The sequence below is a fragment of the Lycium ferocissimum genome, chromosome 10 (assembly GCF_029784015.1).
Source record: "Lycium ferocissimum isolate CSIRO_LF1 chromosome 10, AGI_CSIRO_Lferr_CH_V1, whole genome shotgun sequence".
NCBI lineage: Eukaryota > Viridiplantae > Streptophyta > Magnoliopsida > Solanales > Solanaceae > Lycium > Lycium ferocissimum.
The window spans coordinates 39680679-39695113 of NC_081351.1; the positions used below are offsets into that span (position 1 = coordinate 39680679).

The 14435-nt window shown below is 37.3% G+C and overlaps 1 protein-coding gene across 14 annotated transcripts; it reads left to right on the plus strand.

Annotated features, from left to right (window-relative positions):
* The first annotated feature begins 1233 nt into the window (after positions 1–1233).
* Positions 1234–13520, plus strand: LOC132033818 (uncharacterized). Of its 14 annotated transcripts, none has more exons than XM_059423914.1 (12): positions 1457–1651; positions 8360–9551; positions 10242–10428; positions 10504–10663; positions 10747–10784; positions 10878–10929; positions 11059–11092; positions 12363–12549; positions 12637–12820; positions 12898–12935; positions 13030–13084; positions 13203–13520. In XM_059423914.1, the coding sequence occupies exons 2-12, from the start codon at positions 9442–9444 to the stop codon at positions 13283–13285; spliced, it is 1128 nt and encodes a 375-aa protein (XP_059279897.1). In that variant the 5' UTR covers positions 1457–1651; positions 8360–9441; the 3' UTR covers positions 13286–13520. The 14 variants fall into 14 exon arrangements, with proteins under 14 accessions (XP_059279908.1, XP_059279907.1, XP_059279906.1 ...); XM_059423915.1 differs by lacking the exon at positions 1457–1651 and adding an exon at positions 8106–8123 and having other exon boundaries at positions 9247–9551; XM_059423919.1 differs by lacking the exon at positions 1457–1651 and having other exon boundaries at positions 8188–9551; positions 13203–13224; positions 13264–13520.
* Positions 13521–14435: the final 915 nt, after the last annotated feature.

Here is a 14435-nt window from a genome sequence, read left to right on the forward strand (position 1 = left end):
CGTACGCCTTAACGCCCAGGGCGTACGCCTTTACTCCCCAAATTCTAGGGCGTACACCCTATGGATCTAAGTCTTTCATTTGCGCCCTGAAATATTTTTGGTACGCCCCACCCTAGAGCTCGCCTGAAAACGCCTCTGAGAACATTGGTCTGGAGACATACACAAGGAGAAATACGTGGACTTTGATGGTCATAAATATTTAAATGAGGGTCACATAATGAATCTCCAAAGAAGTCTATGAATCGTGCTGATGAACTTGTACTCAATTCGAGAGAGAGATCATTAAATGTGTGAACTAAATGTAGCTTTGGAAGTTGCTAAGAAAAGAAGTTGCATGCATAAAAGATGTAAGTTCTTAATGCAAACTTCTTCTCTGTTCTGTCTTTACCTTTTTCTTGTAATAATGATCTTTTATCTTTTACAGCGTTTATCTAATCATCAGATTTGACCCTCAATATATAGTTGGTGGAAAATAAAAGTCACATGAGTTTAACTACATCAAACATCTCATCGTGTCAACGTATCTATGAGATGTTTTAATCCAAAACGGCCAAGCATTAATTGTTTTAAGTAGATTTTCTTCCTTTTTCCTCGTCCTTCTCTTTGATCAAATATTCCAACATTAATTTAAAATAGAAAAATTAACGTTGAAAAACTGATTAGCGAAGTATTTCAAGTCAAAATGATATTCACTCACAAAACTTCCAAGTGAAATCTTATACAAACACTCAATTTTAAATAGTACATATTACAAAGGCGGAATCAGGATTTCAAGCTTATAGGTTGGGGACTCTAATGTTTTTAAATTATTGGGTTCTATATCAATAAATTCGCATATGTTTAAAGAATTTTCTTAAGATAAATACAGGTTTGATGAAGTTACTGGATTCGGCTGAACCTGTAACCAATACACTGACTCCGTGCCTGCTTATTACTCCTTCCAGTTCAAAAAGAGTCTACACTTAGCTTTTTCTTTTTTTAATTCAAAAGAGTATCCACTTACCAAATCATGAATGAATTAACCTTATTTTTTCATATTTACCCCCTTATTAAGTGCTAAGTGATTAAATCTCAATACCTATTTAATTAAGGATACTTTAGTTAAATTGCCTAGTTCTTTTCTAAGAGTTATATTTTCTTTAACAGTGTACAAATGATTAAGTGGACATTCTTTTTGGTATCATTTTTCAACATCAATTGTATAAATTATCAAAAAGTTTATCCATTTAGCAAAAAACAAAACGAAAGAAGAAGAGAAATACAGGTTTCACAAAATCAAGGCCCAAGAAGTATCTAGACATTTCGAGTAGCCCCTACACCTCCCCCATATAAATAAAGCAACTGCCATTTGTCTTTCTTAACGTAGCCTGTATACACGCAAAGCATATATCTTTCTCAAATTTTCCCGTCTGTATTCCCAAGCGAAACTCTATAACCATGAGGTATGATGTATCTTTTCTTCTTGGCGTTTCATTACCTTGTATGTTCTGTTCGATGTGATCTCTGTTTTTGCCTTTTTTGGTTCATCCATTGCGTTGAGTCATACTTAAAATATTTGTGTTTTTTTTTCTTCATCTTTTTACTCGAAATGCTTGAATTAAACCCTAGGGTTTGGGGTTTTGAGCATTTAGCCTTGTTGGAACAAGTAAAGGTATTACTCTGTTTTTTTTTTTTTTTTTTTCATTTCCTTAATTTAAATGGGAAAAAGTTCACTTTCTTGCTTGTAGTCTATGGATTGATTATATTACCTTGGTAGCACATGACCAGTAGCTGCTCTGACGTAATTAATCTTTGCACTTGTATTATACCGTATGGATGCGGGCGCGAGTATCAAATATGGGTAGTAAACAATGTGTTGGGTTTTCGATCACTTAACTATTAGGACAAGTTTGGGAATATGAAATAGTAGTGTGGGTTCAGACATAATGGAATATGGTAAAAAAATTATATTATTGACATCAAGATATATGATGGTTAATAACTTGGAATTTTTAGTACGGCATTCTTCTGTTTTTTTTTTTTTTTTCACCCGTCACTATTAATTTAAATGGGATTAATTAAATAAATCCTTTTTGTTTTGTTAGTCTTCATGGATATATCATATTATTTCAACAACCATGGCTTTTATGAAGAATTAATCTTTAGCTATTTAGTGATTATTTCATCAGTTTAGCAAATGGAGAAGCGAAAAGACCCAAAGATTGACAATGGAACTAGACAAAATAAAAAGGTCCAAGCAAATACAAGGCATCTTTTCTTGATATGGATGGCATGTGGGTCTATTTTTGCATTAACTGTTTCACTAAAAATCATGTCGTTTATTAACTCTGTCTTCTATATGATATATATATGGGTATCCTTTTGAATACAAAGAAAACAAAGCACAAAACATGGAGCCCAATTATAATGGGATTAATTATAAATCATTTTGCAGGATGTCTGGTATATCACACCTAGGGAAATTCAACAACCATGGATATTTATGGCAAGAATATCCAGATCTTGACTTGGCATTTGTGTTTGAGGGAAGAATGATTTATTCTACTATCTTTGGGAGAGAGTGAATCAGATGTAGGCAACGTTTAACTTGTTTTGTTGTAAATATCTGATGATGAAGTTGGCGCCCCAAATTACACAAAATACTGGCTGGAACAAAGCAGGCCAGGAAGATGCGCTTTCCTAACCCTGTATATCTCCTGCCTTGAAATGTCAAACATTTTGCTTAAATAGTAGACACAAGTAGGACTTAAGATGTGAGCCTACAGCTTTTTCGGTGCTTGCAGCCATTCTTGCTCACTAACTTCTCCGGTACCCAACAAATGAACATTGATGCTTTGGCATCTCCACTAGGGATGGTAATAGGGCAGGGTGGGGCGGGTTAAGCCTTCCCCTGCTAAAGTTTTGCCCTGCCCTTCCCCGTTTAAGTCACTGCCCTATTAAGGTCCCGCCCTGCCCTGCCCCGTTTAGCCCCGCACTACCCTGCCCTGTTTGCGTTTTTTTACCTTCATTTTCCTATTATACAGTATTTCGTTATTTATTTTTTGCTTTTTATTTGAACTTTATGTATTAGAAGTTTCAAGTTTATACAATATATGTCGTTCATCTTGAGTAAAACTATGTACATTAGTTAATTTTTTTTAACTGATGAGTTGTTCCACCTTCCTATTATTTTGTTGGATCTTTTAGTTTTTACAATTGATTTGATCTTTCCTTATAGTATTTATCATTATGTAGACTGACTTTTAAGGAATTACTTAAACCATCACTGCACTAGCATTAGATGGGACCAATAAATTTCCATCTCAAAAAAAAAAAAAAAAAAAAAAAAAAAAAAAGCTATCTGGAACCATCACTGCACTATCGTGATTTCACTAAAATAATTTTAGTCAAATTATATTTTACCAAGGTTAAAGAAATAAAGCATACAAAAATCAACAGAATTAAAAAAATCACCCTTTTCCTGCAAAGTTCCCACTTTTTTTTGCTAAGTTTTGCACTTGAAATTGCCACAAAAGTTTGTGAAACAACTAAACAAGTCTAAGCTCAGACCTGCCCTGCCATCTGCCCTGCCCCATTAAGTTTTTTAAAAATAAGAGCTTTAACCCGGCCCACCCTGCCCTGCCCTGCCCTGTTTAAGAATCGCCCTGCCCTGCCCTGCCCCGTTTAACCTTTGCGCTGCCCCACCCCGCCCTGCCCCGCCCTAATTTCCATCCCTAATCTCCACTACCCATGATCATCAGTCTTCACCAGCTGTTCAAACATGAAATTCGGTGGAGGACCACCTCCTTGGCTTCATCTCATAGCTTTGCTCCTATGTCTAGTTGTTCTCTTATTGAACTGTGCACCTCATTCATTCCTAAATGCATATGGAGAGCTTGATGTGGTTCTTGGTTCAGAAGAAATAAATTTTTGCTTCTGGATTTAGCTATATAGCAAATCCGGACCTACTGTTACGAGTCATCATCCAATTTCTTACATCCTGAATGTAGTGGGATAGTTTGATGTAGATAAAATGGCAAAGGAGATGGTTATACATATGATAATTTGTTTGCTTATCTCCTAGAAATTTCCTGCTTTGCAATACATTTTGTGGCTTCTCGGACTGGCTATGCATTTCTGAAGTGTATCTGTCTGGAATTTTGCAACTTTTTGTAATTGGTCCTGTCACTTGTCTCTTGCTGGTTTTATCTTGATTGTGGTCGTGTTTTTATGATTTAGTTGATATCCAATTTTTTTGTGCTTCTCGATCTCAGCCGACATCCTACCGTCAAGTGGGCCCAGAGGTCTGACAAGTTGTTTATCACGGTGGAGTTGCCGGATGCCAAGAATGTGAAGCTGAAACTGGAACCAGAAGGAAAATTCTTCTTTTCTGCAACTGCAGGAGCTGATAATGTACCATACGAAGTGGATCTTGATCTCTTTGATAAAATTAATGTTGATGTAAGTGAATCTCCCTCATCTGCAAATATTTTGGGCAAGAATCAACGTTAATCATACTGTAAACTGATCATTCAGGAGAGCAAAACTAATAGTACTTCTAGACATATCGTGTATCTGGTGAAGAAGGCAGAAGACAAGTGGTGGAGTAGACTGATAAAACAGGAAGGTCTACGTCCGGTGTTTTTGAAAGTTGACTGGGACAAATGGGTTGATGAAGATGAACAGGAGAGTAAGCGTAAGTATAATGTCACTAGGAAAATGCTTTACTGTTAATAATAACCTCTTGGTATATTTGCTAACCATGATACTAATATTTCAGCTGGGATGGATATGGATTTTGGAGACATGGACTTTTCGGTAAGTGCTTCTAGAAATATTAATAGGCGATAGCATTTAGTTGCGTCTCTATTTATGCTGAAGTTTTAACATTACCCCTTTATTGTTCTCTCAGAAACTCAACATGGATGGAGATCCTAGCGATTTTGATGCCGATGTGCCTGAGGGTAAGTCCTGCTTTGATCAGCAGCAACTGAGCAGTCGACTGCTGAATTCTCGGCTTGAAATCGTCTGCTCTCAACTTGTTGGGGAAGTTGTGTTTTGCATTTTTGTCTAATATAAAATTGACATTGTTTCTGCAGGAGAGGATGACAGTGACACTGAAGAAATTGAGGAAGAAAATTCTGCACATAGTGAATCTAAAGCAGCAGCGCCTGCAAGCACCGAACCCGAAGCAAAAACTTGATGAATTTGTAAAAGCGGAACACTTTAACCTGCTTGAGTTTTAGTGTAGTACTTTTAGTTGTGGTTAGAGCTGTAGTGCAGGAAATGTCGATGGTGAGCTTATGATATATTTGAAGGATGAGAAAGTGTTGGTGTGGTCATTGAATTTTTGTTGATCATATATGCTCCGTTTGCATCGCCCTCCAACGTAATTATTTGTGTCTTTGGAAGGATTTTGTTTCGAAATGAAAACGAGGTGAGGGGAATTGGTCTCTGTTTTTGATCGAGCTGAAAAACATCCTATGAATGTCCGGAAAAGGAGAAGAAAAAAAACTAGTATTGTTTTGCTGACATTAGGACGCATAAGGGAAAATGAGCTCGAGCATAAGTGGTTCGCCTGTGACCACATTCGTAACTACGTCTTTAGATTCCCCTAAATTAATAAATTGGTGGCTGCACCCTTTGCTTCGGGTTCTTTAATTCGTAATCAATCAGTCACTTGTACTTCACTTAAAATAGATGGGTTTGGCATTTGTGTGGAATCGAGCACAAAGAATTGGATAACATAAATCACATAGAGGCCTCAACAAGAAGAAAAGCTCCCAAACAAAGCAGTTATCGAGAGCTACACTACAATGCGATTTATAAATGACCTCCCTTTCACGGGCAAAAAGGTGGTTAACTATTTCGAAACAATCTAAGAAAATATGAACTGGTTTGGCATTATGGGCTTAAACCTTGGATAACTAGTACTATAACGACTAGTAGGATATAGAACTATATACTAGCTAGTGCAACGTTCAGTTTGCACCATAATTTATGGGAACCTAGCAAATTATTATGAAGACAAAACTTTGCTTCTAAAGTTAACACTCGTGCAAAGCAAAATCTTGTATCATTATTTATTGTATTGCTGTTTCTCCATTTTCACAGAACAATTCTTATATCTTTATCAATAAGGTCTTTTGGCCACACTATTTTGGCCACAATGGCTCAAATGGGGTAAATTTATATGACTATTTAGGTCAAATTTAATAATTTATGCTTACTTAATGTCATTTCTATCTTTTCTTCTCAAAGTTTATCTTAATTTAAAATTGTATAATAGAGGTTATGGTGGTTTTTATATAAGTGTGGCCAAATTTGGATTAAATTAGTGTGGCAATTTAGCAACTCTCGATTTTTATATACAGCATAACAACCCTTGCATTATGATTCCAGCATTACTAGTCCTTCAGCTAAACGGCTCCTATATGAGAAGCCACTTTTTACAAATTTACCAGTTTCAAAAAATAATAAAACACTCTTGATTGTTTACTTCCTTTCAGGATGAAGTTTCTCCAATTTTCCCCCATTTTCTGCTCCCTTCTCTTTCCTTAATCTTTCCAACTAAATAATAAGTACTCGCGATAGTAGGTCCTTTTCCCCAGTCATATGGGGTTCTCATGTAGGTGCACGTCATGTGTTCAATCATGCCTAGATTTTATTTAAGTGGAGAAGGGTAGAGGGGAGAAGGGTAGAGGGGCGGGCCTGTTATCCACCAAGTAACCTTGTGTATCCAACAAAAAAGAACAAATGGGAGTTTCATGTATCTATTCAGCCAGCTGATCAACAGGAAGAGACAACATTAACTTTGCCTAAATAAAGAGTAAAGTATCTCTGTTCTGGAAACAGGCAATTTTCTCACAAAAGAAACTGTACTGTAGCATTCTGGAAACAGAAATCTCATACAAGAAACTGTGGCATTTTGCAGGTGAGGACAAGGAGATCTGTTTGTCTACCAGGATAAGAGCAGAACTGGTTCAGAATACTTTTTACCAAATTTTCTTGTAAATACTCCGCGGGGACAAATCAAAGTTGAAGCCTAAGGCAGACCGAGATCTCAACATGAAATAAGCTATTACAAGATCAGTTGCCATTGACACTCACAGTGACTTGATCGTGAGTCTCGCGACACGGGAGGAATGTGGGAGGATTTCTCTTTTCAGTCTTTTGTCTGTAAGTTGATAGCGATGGGAAAAAGAGAGAATGGGTAAGTGGTTTCCTTGATCAAACTAGATGTTACCAAGGAACCACGCATAGCACTGAACAGGGAGCCACCGAATACCCTACTACGCCAAACAAGTGAAATAGGTGCATAAGGATGTCGAGCTTAGCCTAGAATACAGAACAAAGATGAAAGAACAAACGCATTAGCCAAAGACTTCTAATAATCACCATGGAATACGTGTAGACATAGTTGCATCAGAAGTATATATCATCCAATTAGTGAGATCAAAAATCTCCACCAAGAAAATTTGATATATAGGAGATCCCAACCGCCATTTCCATTCTAATCCAACAGACTTAGAGGTCGTTAAGTGAAGTTTACTAAAACCTAGAATGGCCCTATGAGTTGAGTTCCCAAGTGCATCGAGAGCCCTTCTTCCATCACTATAAATGAAGATGTATTGCCACTGACTGCTCTTCGATCTTTTATTTGTAATTATGATCCCAAAGATGGGTCATGGACATTAAAACCAAAAACAGCAACTGTTATATGAAAACCTTCTTTGCAGATAAGAACTAGGACAACTGAATAGCAACTACAACCATACAAATACCTCAACATAGCGATGAGAGTGTACAGATAGAGGCAGGTTATTCTGCCAAATACCTAGTGGTTCTGATATCTCCTTCGCAACTTTTTTCAGCTCCATGACAGGTTGCTACAGGCTTGGAGTAGACACTTCTATGAGTAATTTTCAATTTCCATGCATGTCGGAGTATCAATTTTTTCCCCAACATGCATGAAGAATATTCTTTGATACCTAAAGAAATTTAATCCCCTACACCTCCCCATGTAAATAAAGCAACTGCCATTTGTCTTGCTTATTCTTAACGCAGTTGTATACACGCAACGCATATATCTCTCTCTCAATTTTTCCCGTCTGTATTCCCAAGAGAAATTCTATAACCATGAGGTATGATGTATCTTTTCTTCTTCTTGTTGGCGTTTTATTACGCGTATCTATCTTGTACGTACTGTCGGATGTGATCTCTGTTTTTACCTTTTTTTGTTCATCCATTGCGTTAGATATACTAAAGGCTTTGTGTGTTTTTTCATCTTTTTACTCGAAATGCTTGAATTAAACCCCAGGGTTTGGGGTTTTGAGCATCACATTAACTGGACCATTTAGCCTTGTAGGAACAAGTAAAGGAATATGAACTAGTATTACGAAGAGGAATTTGTATTTGAATTTTCCGACATCATATTTTCTTCTCTACTTCGTTTATTTATTTAGTCTGCTCGTTGCTTGAACTTGGCATTTACTAGAAACTAATCTATTCCAATTGTTATTGGTATTCCTCTGTTATTTGATTTGTTTTCCATTATAATTTCTCAATAGTGACGGGCGCGAGTATCAAATATGGGTAATAAACAATGTGTTGGGTTTTCGATCACTTAAATATCAGGAATTAGTATTTGGGAATACCGATAGAAGTGTGCGTCAAGATGGAATATGGCTAAAAAATGTACTTATATTATTGTCTTATTGATATATTTGATGGTCATAAACTTGGAACTTTGATAGTACCTCGTTCTTCAAGTTAAAGGTATGATTAGTTCACCCGTCACTACTGAGTAATTATAATGGGATAATTAATTTGTTTTAGTTGAGTCTTCATGGTATATCATACTATTTCAACAACCATGGATATTTTTTATGAAGAATTCTCTTTAGGTATTTAGTGATTATTTCATCAGTTTAGCAAATGGAGAAGCGAAAAGACCCAAAGATTGACAATGGAACTAGACAAATAAAAAGGTCCAAGCAAATACAAAATGGATGGCATGTGGATCTATTTGCTCATTTTAACTGTTTCACCGAGTAGTTGCATTGTGCGCATTTTAATTGTTTCACCGAGTAGTTGCATTGTTTAATTCTGTTCGCCAAGGGTTGAACAAATGGGGGGAAAAAATCATCCAGTCGTTTCTTAACTCTGGTCTTCTGTATGAGAAACTATGGGTATCCTTTTGAATACAAAAGAAAACAAAGCACAAAACATGGAGCCCAAGCAAAGTGAGATATGGTCATTTTGCAGGATGTCTGAACTCATACCTCGCCCAAGCAAAATAAGATATGATCTTTTTGCAGGAAGTCTGCATTCACACCTAGGGAAATTCAACTAGTATAGCCGACTATGGCAAGAATATCCAGATCTTGACTTGGCATTTGTGTTTGAGGGAAGAATGATTTATTCTACTATCTTTGGGAGAGAGTGAATCAGATGTAGGCAATGTTTAACTTGTTTCGTTGTAAATATCTGATGATGAAGTCGGCGCCCAAATTACACACAAAATACTGGCTGGAACAAAGCAGGCCAGGAAGATGCGCTTTCCTAACCCTGTATATCTCCTGCCTTGAAATGTCAAACATTTTGCTTAAATAGTAGACACAAGTAGGACTTAAGATGCGAGCCTACAGCTTTTTCGGTGCTTGCAGCCATTCTTGCTCACTAACTTCTCTGCTACCCAACAAATGAACATTGATGCTTTGGCATCTCCACCATCCATGCTCATCAGTAGTCACCAGCTGTTCAAACATGAAATTCGGTGGTGTAGTACCTTCTTGGCTTCATCTCATAGCTTTGCCCCTATGTCTAGTTGTTCTCTTATTGAACTGTGCACCTCATTCATTCCTAAATGCATATAGAGAGCTTGATGTGGTTCTTGGTTCAGAAGAAATAAATTTCTACTTTTGGATTTAGCTATATAGCAAATCAGGACCCACTGCTACGAGTCTTCATCCGATTTCTTACATCCTGAATATAGTGGAATAGTTTGATGTAGATAAAAATGACAAAGGAGATAGTTATACATATGATAATTTGTTTGCTTATCTCCTAGAAATTTCCTGCTTTGCAATACATTTTGTGACTTCTCGGACTGGCTATGCCTTTCTGAAGTGTATCTGTCTGGAATTTTGCAACTTTTTGTAATTGGTCCTGCCACTTGTCTCTTGCTGGTTTTATCTTGATTGTGGTCGTGATTTTATGATTTAGTTGATATCCAATTTTTTTGCGTTTCTCTATCTCAGTCGACATCCTATCGTCAAGTGGGCCCAGAAGTCTGACAAGTTGTTCATCACGGTGGAGTTGCCGGATGCCAAGAATGCGAAGCTGAAACTGGAACCAGAAGGAAAATTCTTCTTTTCTGCAACTGCAGGAGCTGATAATGTACCATACGAAGTGGACCTCGATCTCTTTGATAAAATTAATGTCGATGTAAGTGAATCTCCCTCATCTGCAAATATTTTGTGCAAGAATCAACGTTAATCTTACTGTAAACTGATCATTCAGGAGAGCAAAACTAGTAGTACTTCTAGACATATCATGTATCTGGTGAAGAAGGCAGAAGACAAGTGGTGGAGCAGACTGATAAAACAGGAAGGTCTACGTCCAGTGTGTTTGAAAGTTGACTGGGACAAATGGGTTGATGAAGATGAACAGGACAGTAAGCGTAAGTATAGCGTCACTAGGAAAATGCTTTACTGTTAATATTAACCTCTTGGTATATTTGCTAACCATGATACTATATTTCAGCTGGGATGGATATGGATTTTAGGGACATGGACTTTTCAGTAAGCGCTCTAGAAATATTAATAGGCAATAGTATTTAGTTGCGTCTCTATTTATGCTGAAGTTTTAACATTACCCCTTTATTGTTCTCTCAGAAACTCAACATGGGTGGAGGTCCTAGCAATTTTGATGCCGATGTGCCTGAGAGTAAGTCCTGCTTTGGTCTGCAGCAACTGAGTGACTGCTGATTCTTGGCTTCAAATCGTCTGCTCTCAACTTGTTCAGGAAGTTGTGTTTTGCATTTTTGTCTAATATAAATCGACATTGTTTCTGCAGGAGAGGATGACAGTGACACCGAAGAAATTGAGGAGTATGTATCTTTTCTTCTTCTTGTTGGCGTTTTATTAGTTCACCCGTGTAGCGCAATTCACTTTATCCAATATTGTCCACTATGCTCCAAATTAGTTTGTAACTGCCCAGCTCAATCATTTGTCCAGCTGAGAATGCAAGGCTTTTCTACTGGCAGTATAAGTGGTATAGTTGATTTGGCTTTATGTTAGTTTAGCATTTCCCTCCCTTTTTTGGGAAAGGAAAGACAGAAAACCTGCGCCTACGCGCTTGCTATTCATGTTGTGCTTTCGGTCCCGAGTTGCGGCGCTACTTCCCATTCTCGTTCTTGACTTTCAGCTTCATTCGAGTGAAGAAAAGACTCCAAATCCCCTCCGGTGGTCATTTTGCTTGGATTGGGTGTTGAGTCTCTATCCTTTGTCTAACCGGGTCTTGTTGATACTTTGCTGTCTTGTTGACTATGATTCTGTTTAAGTGAATATTTGGTTGAACTTTGTTTAGACCTTCAACCAAGGGAAATGCCAAAAGGTTAAGGATATTCAATTCCGAGTGAGTGTCAGGTTCTTAATTTCTGCTTTGCAGTTTGAGTGTGTAACTTGTACATCTCATCTTGTTACCTCTGGAGAGTGGCTACATAGTGGTTTGACATTTAAGGGGGTGTTAAAGGTGAAGATTGTTTACTGATAAAGTGTTTCCAATATCAAGTCGATTTTTCTCTATGAAGTGTCTCAGCTTGTCATCCATCCACAGTAAGCTATCGTGGTGCACTCGTGCACCCATAACCCATTAGGCTATTACTACGCTCAGCAGTCGTCACCAGCTGTTCAAACATGTAGTTCAGTGGAAGAGTACCTTTATCTCATAGCTTTGCCCTATGTGAAGTTGTTCTCTTATTGAACCGAGCACCTCACTCATTTCTAAATGCCTATGGGCTTGATCTCGTTCTTGCTTTAGAAGAAATAAATTTCGGCTTCTGCATGTAGTTAACGTATAGCCATTGTGGAACTCGATTCTTACATCCTGAATATTGTAGGATAGTGTGATGCAAATGACAAAAGGAAATAGTTATACATACGATAATTTGTTGGCTTATCTCCTCGAAATTTCTTGTTATTGAGTAAATTTTACGGCTTCTTGGACTGGCTATGCCTTTCTGAGCTATCTGTCTGGAATTTTGCAACATTTTGAAATTGGAGATATCTTGCTACTTGTCTCTTCCTGGCTTTATCTTGATTGTGCTCGTGATTTTATGATTTAGTTGATTTCCATTTTTTTCTGCTCCTCAATCTCAGCCGACATCCTACTGTCAAATGGGCCCAGAGGTCTGACAAGTTGTTTATCACGGTGGAATTGCCGGATGCCAAGAATGTGAAGCTGAAACTGGAACCAAAAGGAAAATTCTTCTTTTCTGCAACTGCTGGAGCTGATAATGTACCATACGAAGTGGATCTCGATCTCTTTGATAAAATTAATGTTGATGTAAGTGAATCTGCCTCATTTCCCTTCGCATCTACAAATATTTTGTCCAAGAATCAATGTTAATCTTACTGTAAACTGATCATTCAGGAGAGCAAAACTAATAGTACTTCTAGACATATCGTGTGTCTGGTGAAGAAGGCAGAAGACAAATGGTGGAGCAGACTGATAAAGCAGGAAGGTCTACGTCCAGTGTTTTTGAAAGTTGACTGGGACAAATGGGTTGATGAAGATGAACAGGACAGTAACGATGAACAGGACAGTAACCGTAAGTGTAATGTCACTAGGGAAATGCTTTACTGTTAATATTAACCTCTTGGTATATTTGCTGACCATGATACTATATTTCAGCTAGGATGGATATGGATTTTGGGGACATGGACTTTTCGGTAAGCATCTCTAGAAATATTAATAGGCACTAGTATTTAGTTGCGTCTCTATTTATGCTGAAGTTTTAACATTACCCCTATATTGTTCTCTCAGAAACTCAACATGGGTGGAGGTCCTAGCGATTTTGATACCGATGTGCCTGAGGGTGGTAAGTCCTGCTTTGATCTGCAGCTGCTGATTCTCGGCTTCAAATTGTCTGCTCTCAACTTGATCTGGATGTTGTGTTTTGCATTTTCGTCTTATATAAATCGACATTGTTTCTGCAGGAGAGGATGACAGTGACACAGAAGATACATTTGTTTTTGCAGGAGAGGATGACAGTGACACATTAGATATATTTGAGCTGTAGTGTAGGAAATGTTGATGGTCAGCTTGTGATATATTTGAAGGATCAGAAAGTGTTGTTGTGGTCATAGGTTTTTGTTATCTTATATACTCCATTCGCATCACCCCCAACGTAGGAATTGTTTGTGTCTTCTGAAGGATTCTGTCTCGAAACCAAGATGAGGTTGAGGGAAGAACTGGTTCAAATACATAAATTACATACATATTAATTAATGAAAACAAAAATAATTAAAGGTTTAGGGTTTAGTGAAAAAGAAGAGGTTAACAATGATAGCCGTTGTTGAGAAGAAGTTAGGATTTAGGATTTAGTGGAAGAAGGAAATGGAACATGGTTGAAGAAGGAAAGGGAAGAGAGAAGGAGAATAATGGTTGAAGAAGGAAAGGGAAGCTAAAATTATGGAACCAATTTTAATAACAGTCAATGCCTATTATTAAGGGATATTTGTTTAACCATGTATGTGTATAGTTACTGATATAGCTATGGATGGTAAATTAGAAAAGTAAATTAGTTACTAAATATAAATAACTAAAAGAGTAGTTATTATCAATAAATAAATCAAGCTACATTAAGTAATTATTCCTTCTTATTTCATAATCAATCTCTCACTTGGGCTTCCCTTAAAATAGATGGGTTTGGCATTGTTGTGGAATCGAGCACAAAAAATTGGATAACATAAATCATATTGAGGCCTCAACAACAAGAAAACAATGATAGCTTGCAAACAAAGCAGTCTTCAGCGAGAGCTGCACTACAATGCGATTTATAAATGACCTCCCTTTCACGGACAAAAAAGTGGTTAACTATTTCTAAACAATCATAAGAAAATATGAAGACATAAAGGGAAACTGGTTTGGCATTATGGGCTTAAACCTTGGATAACTAGCAGGGCAATTCGCAGAATTGCCTCGTTAAATTAGTCTTTAAATTTTGCCCTTCATATTCAAATCTTTTAAATTTTCGGGCTTTGGCCATTGAAACCCATAAAAAGTTTAGGGTTGACCCACGCCGCGAATCAAATTTTAAAAAAAAAATAGGTTTAATTTACTTATGCCCCCAAGCGGCATACACTTGTGAAGGAATTACGAAGTTATACGACCGCGAGATACTTACGCCTATATGTAGGCGTACTTAAGTATGTCGTCCTCATGATAAC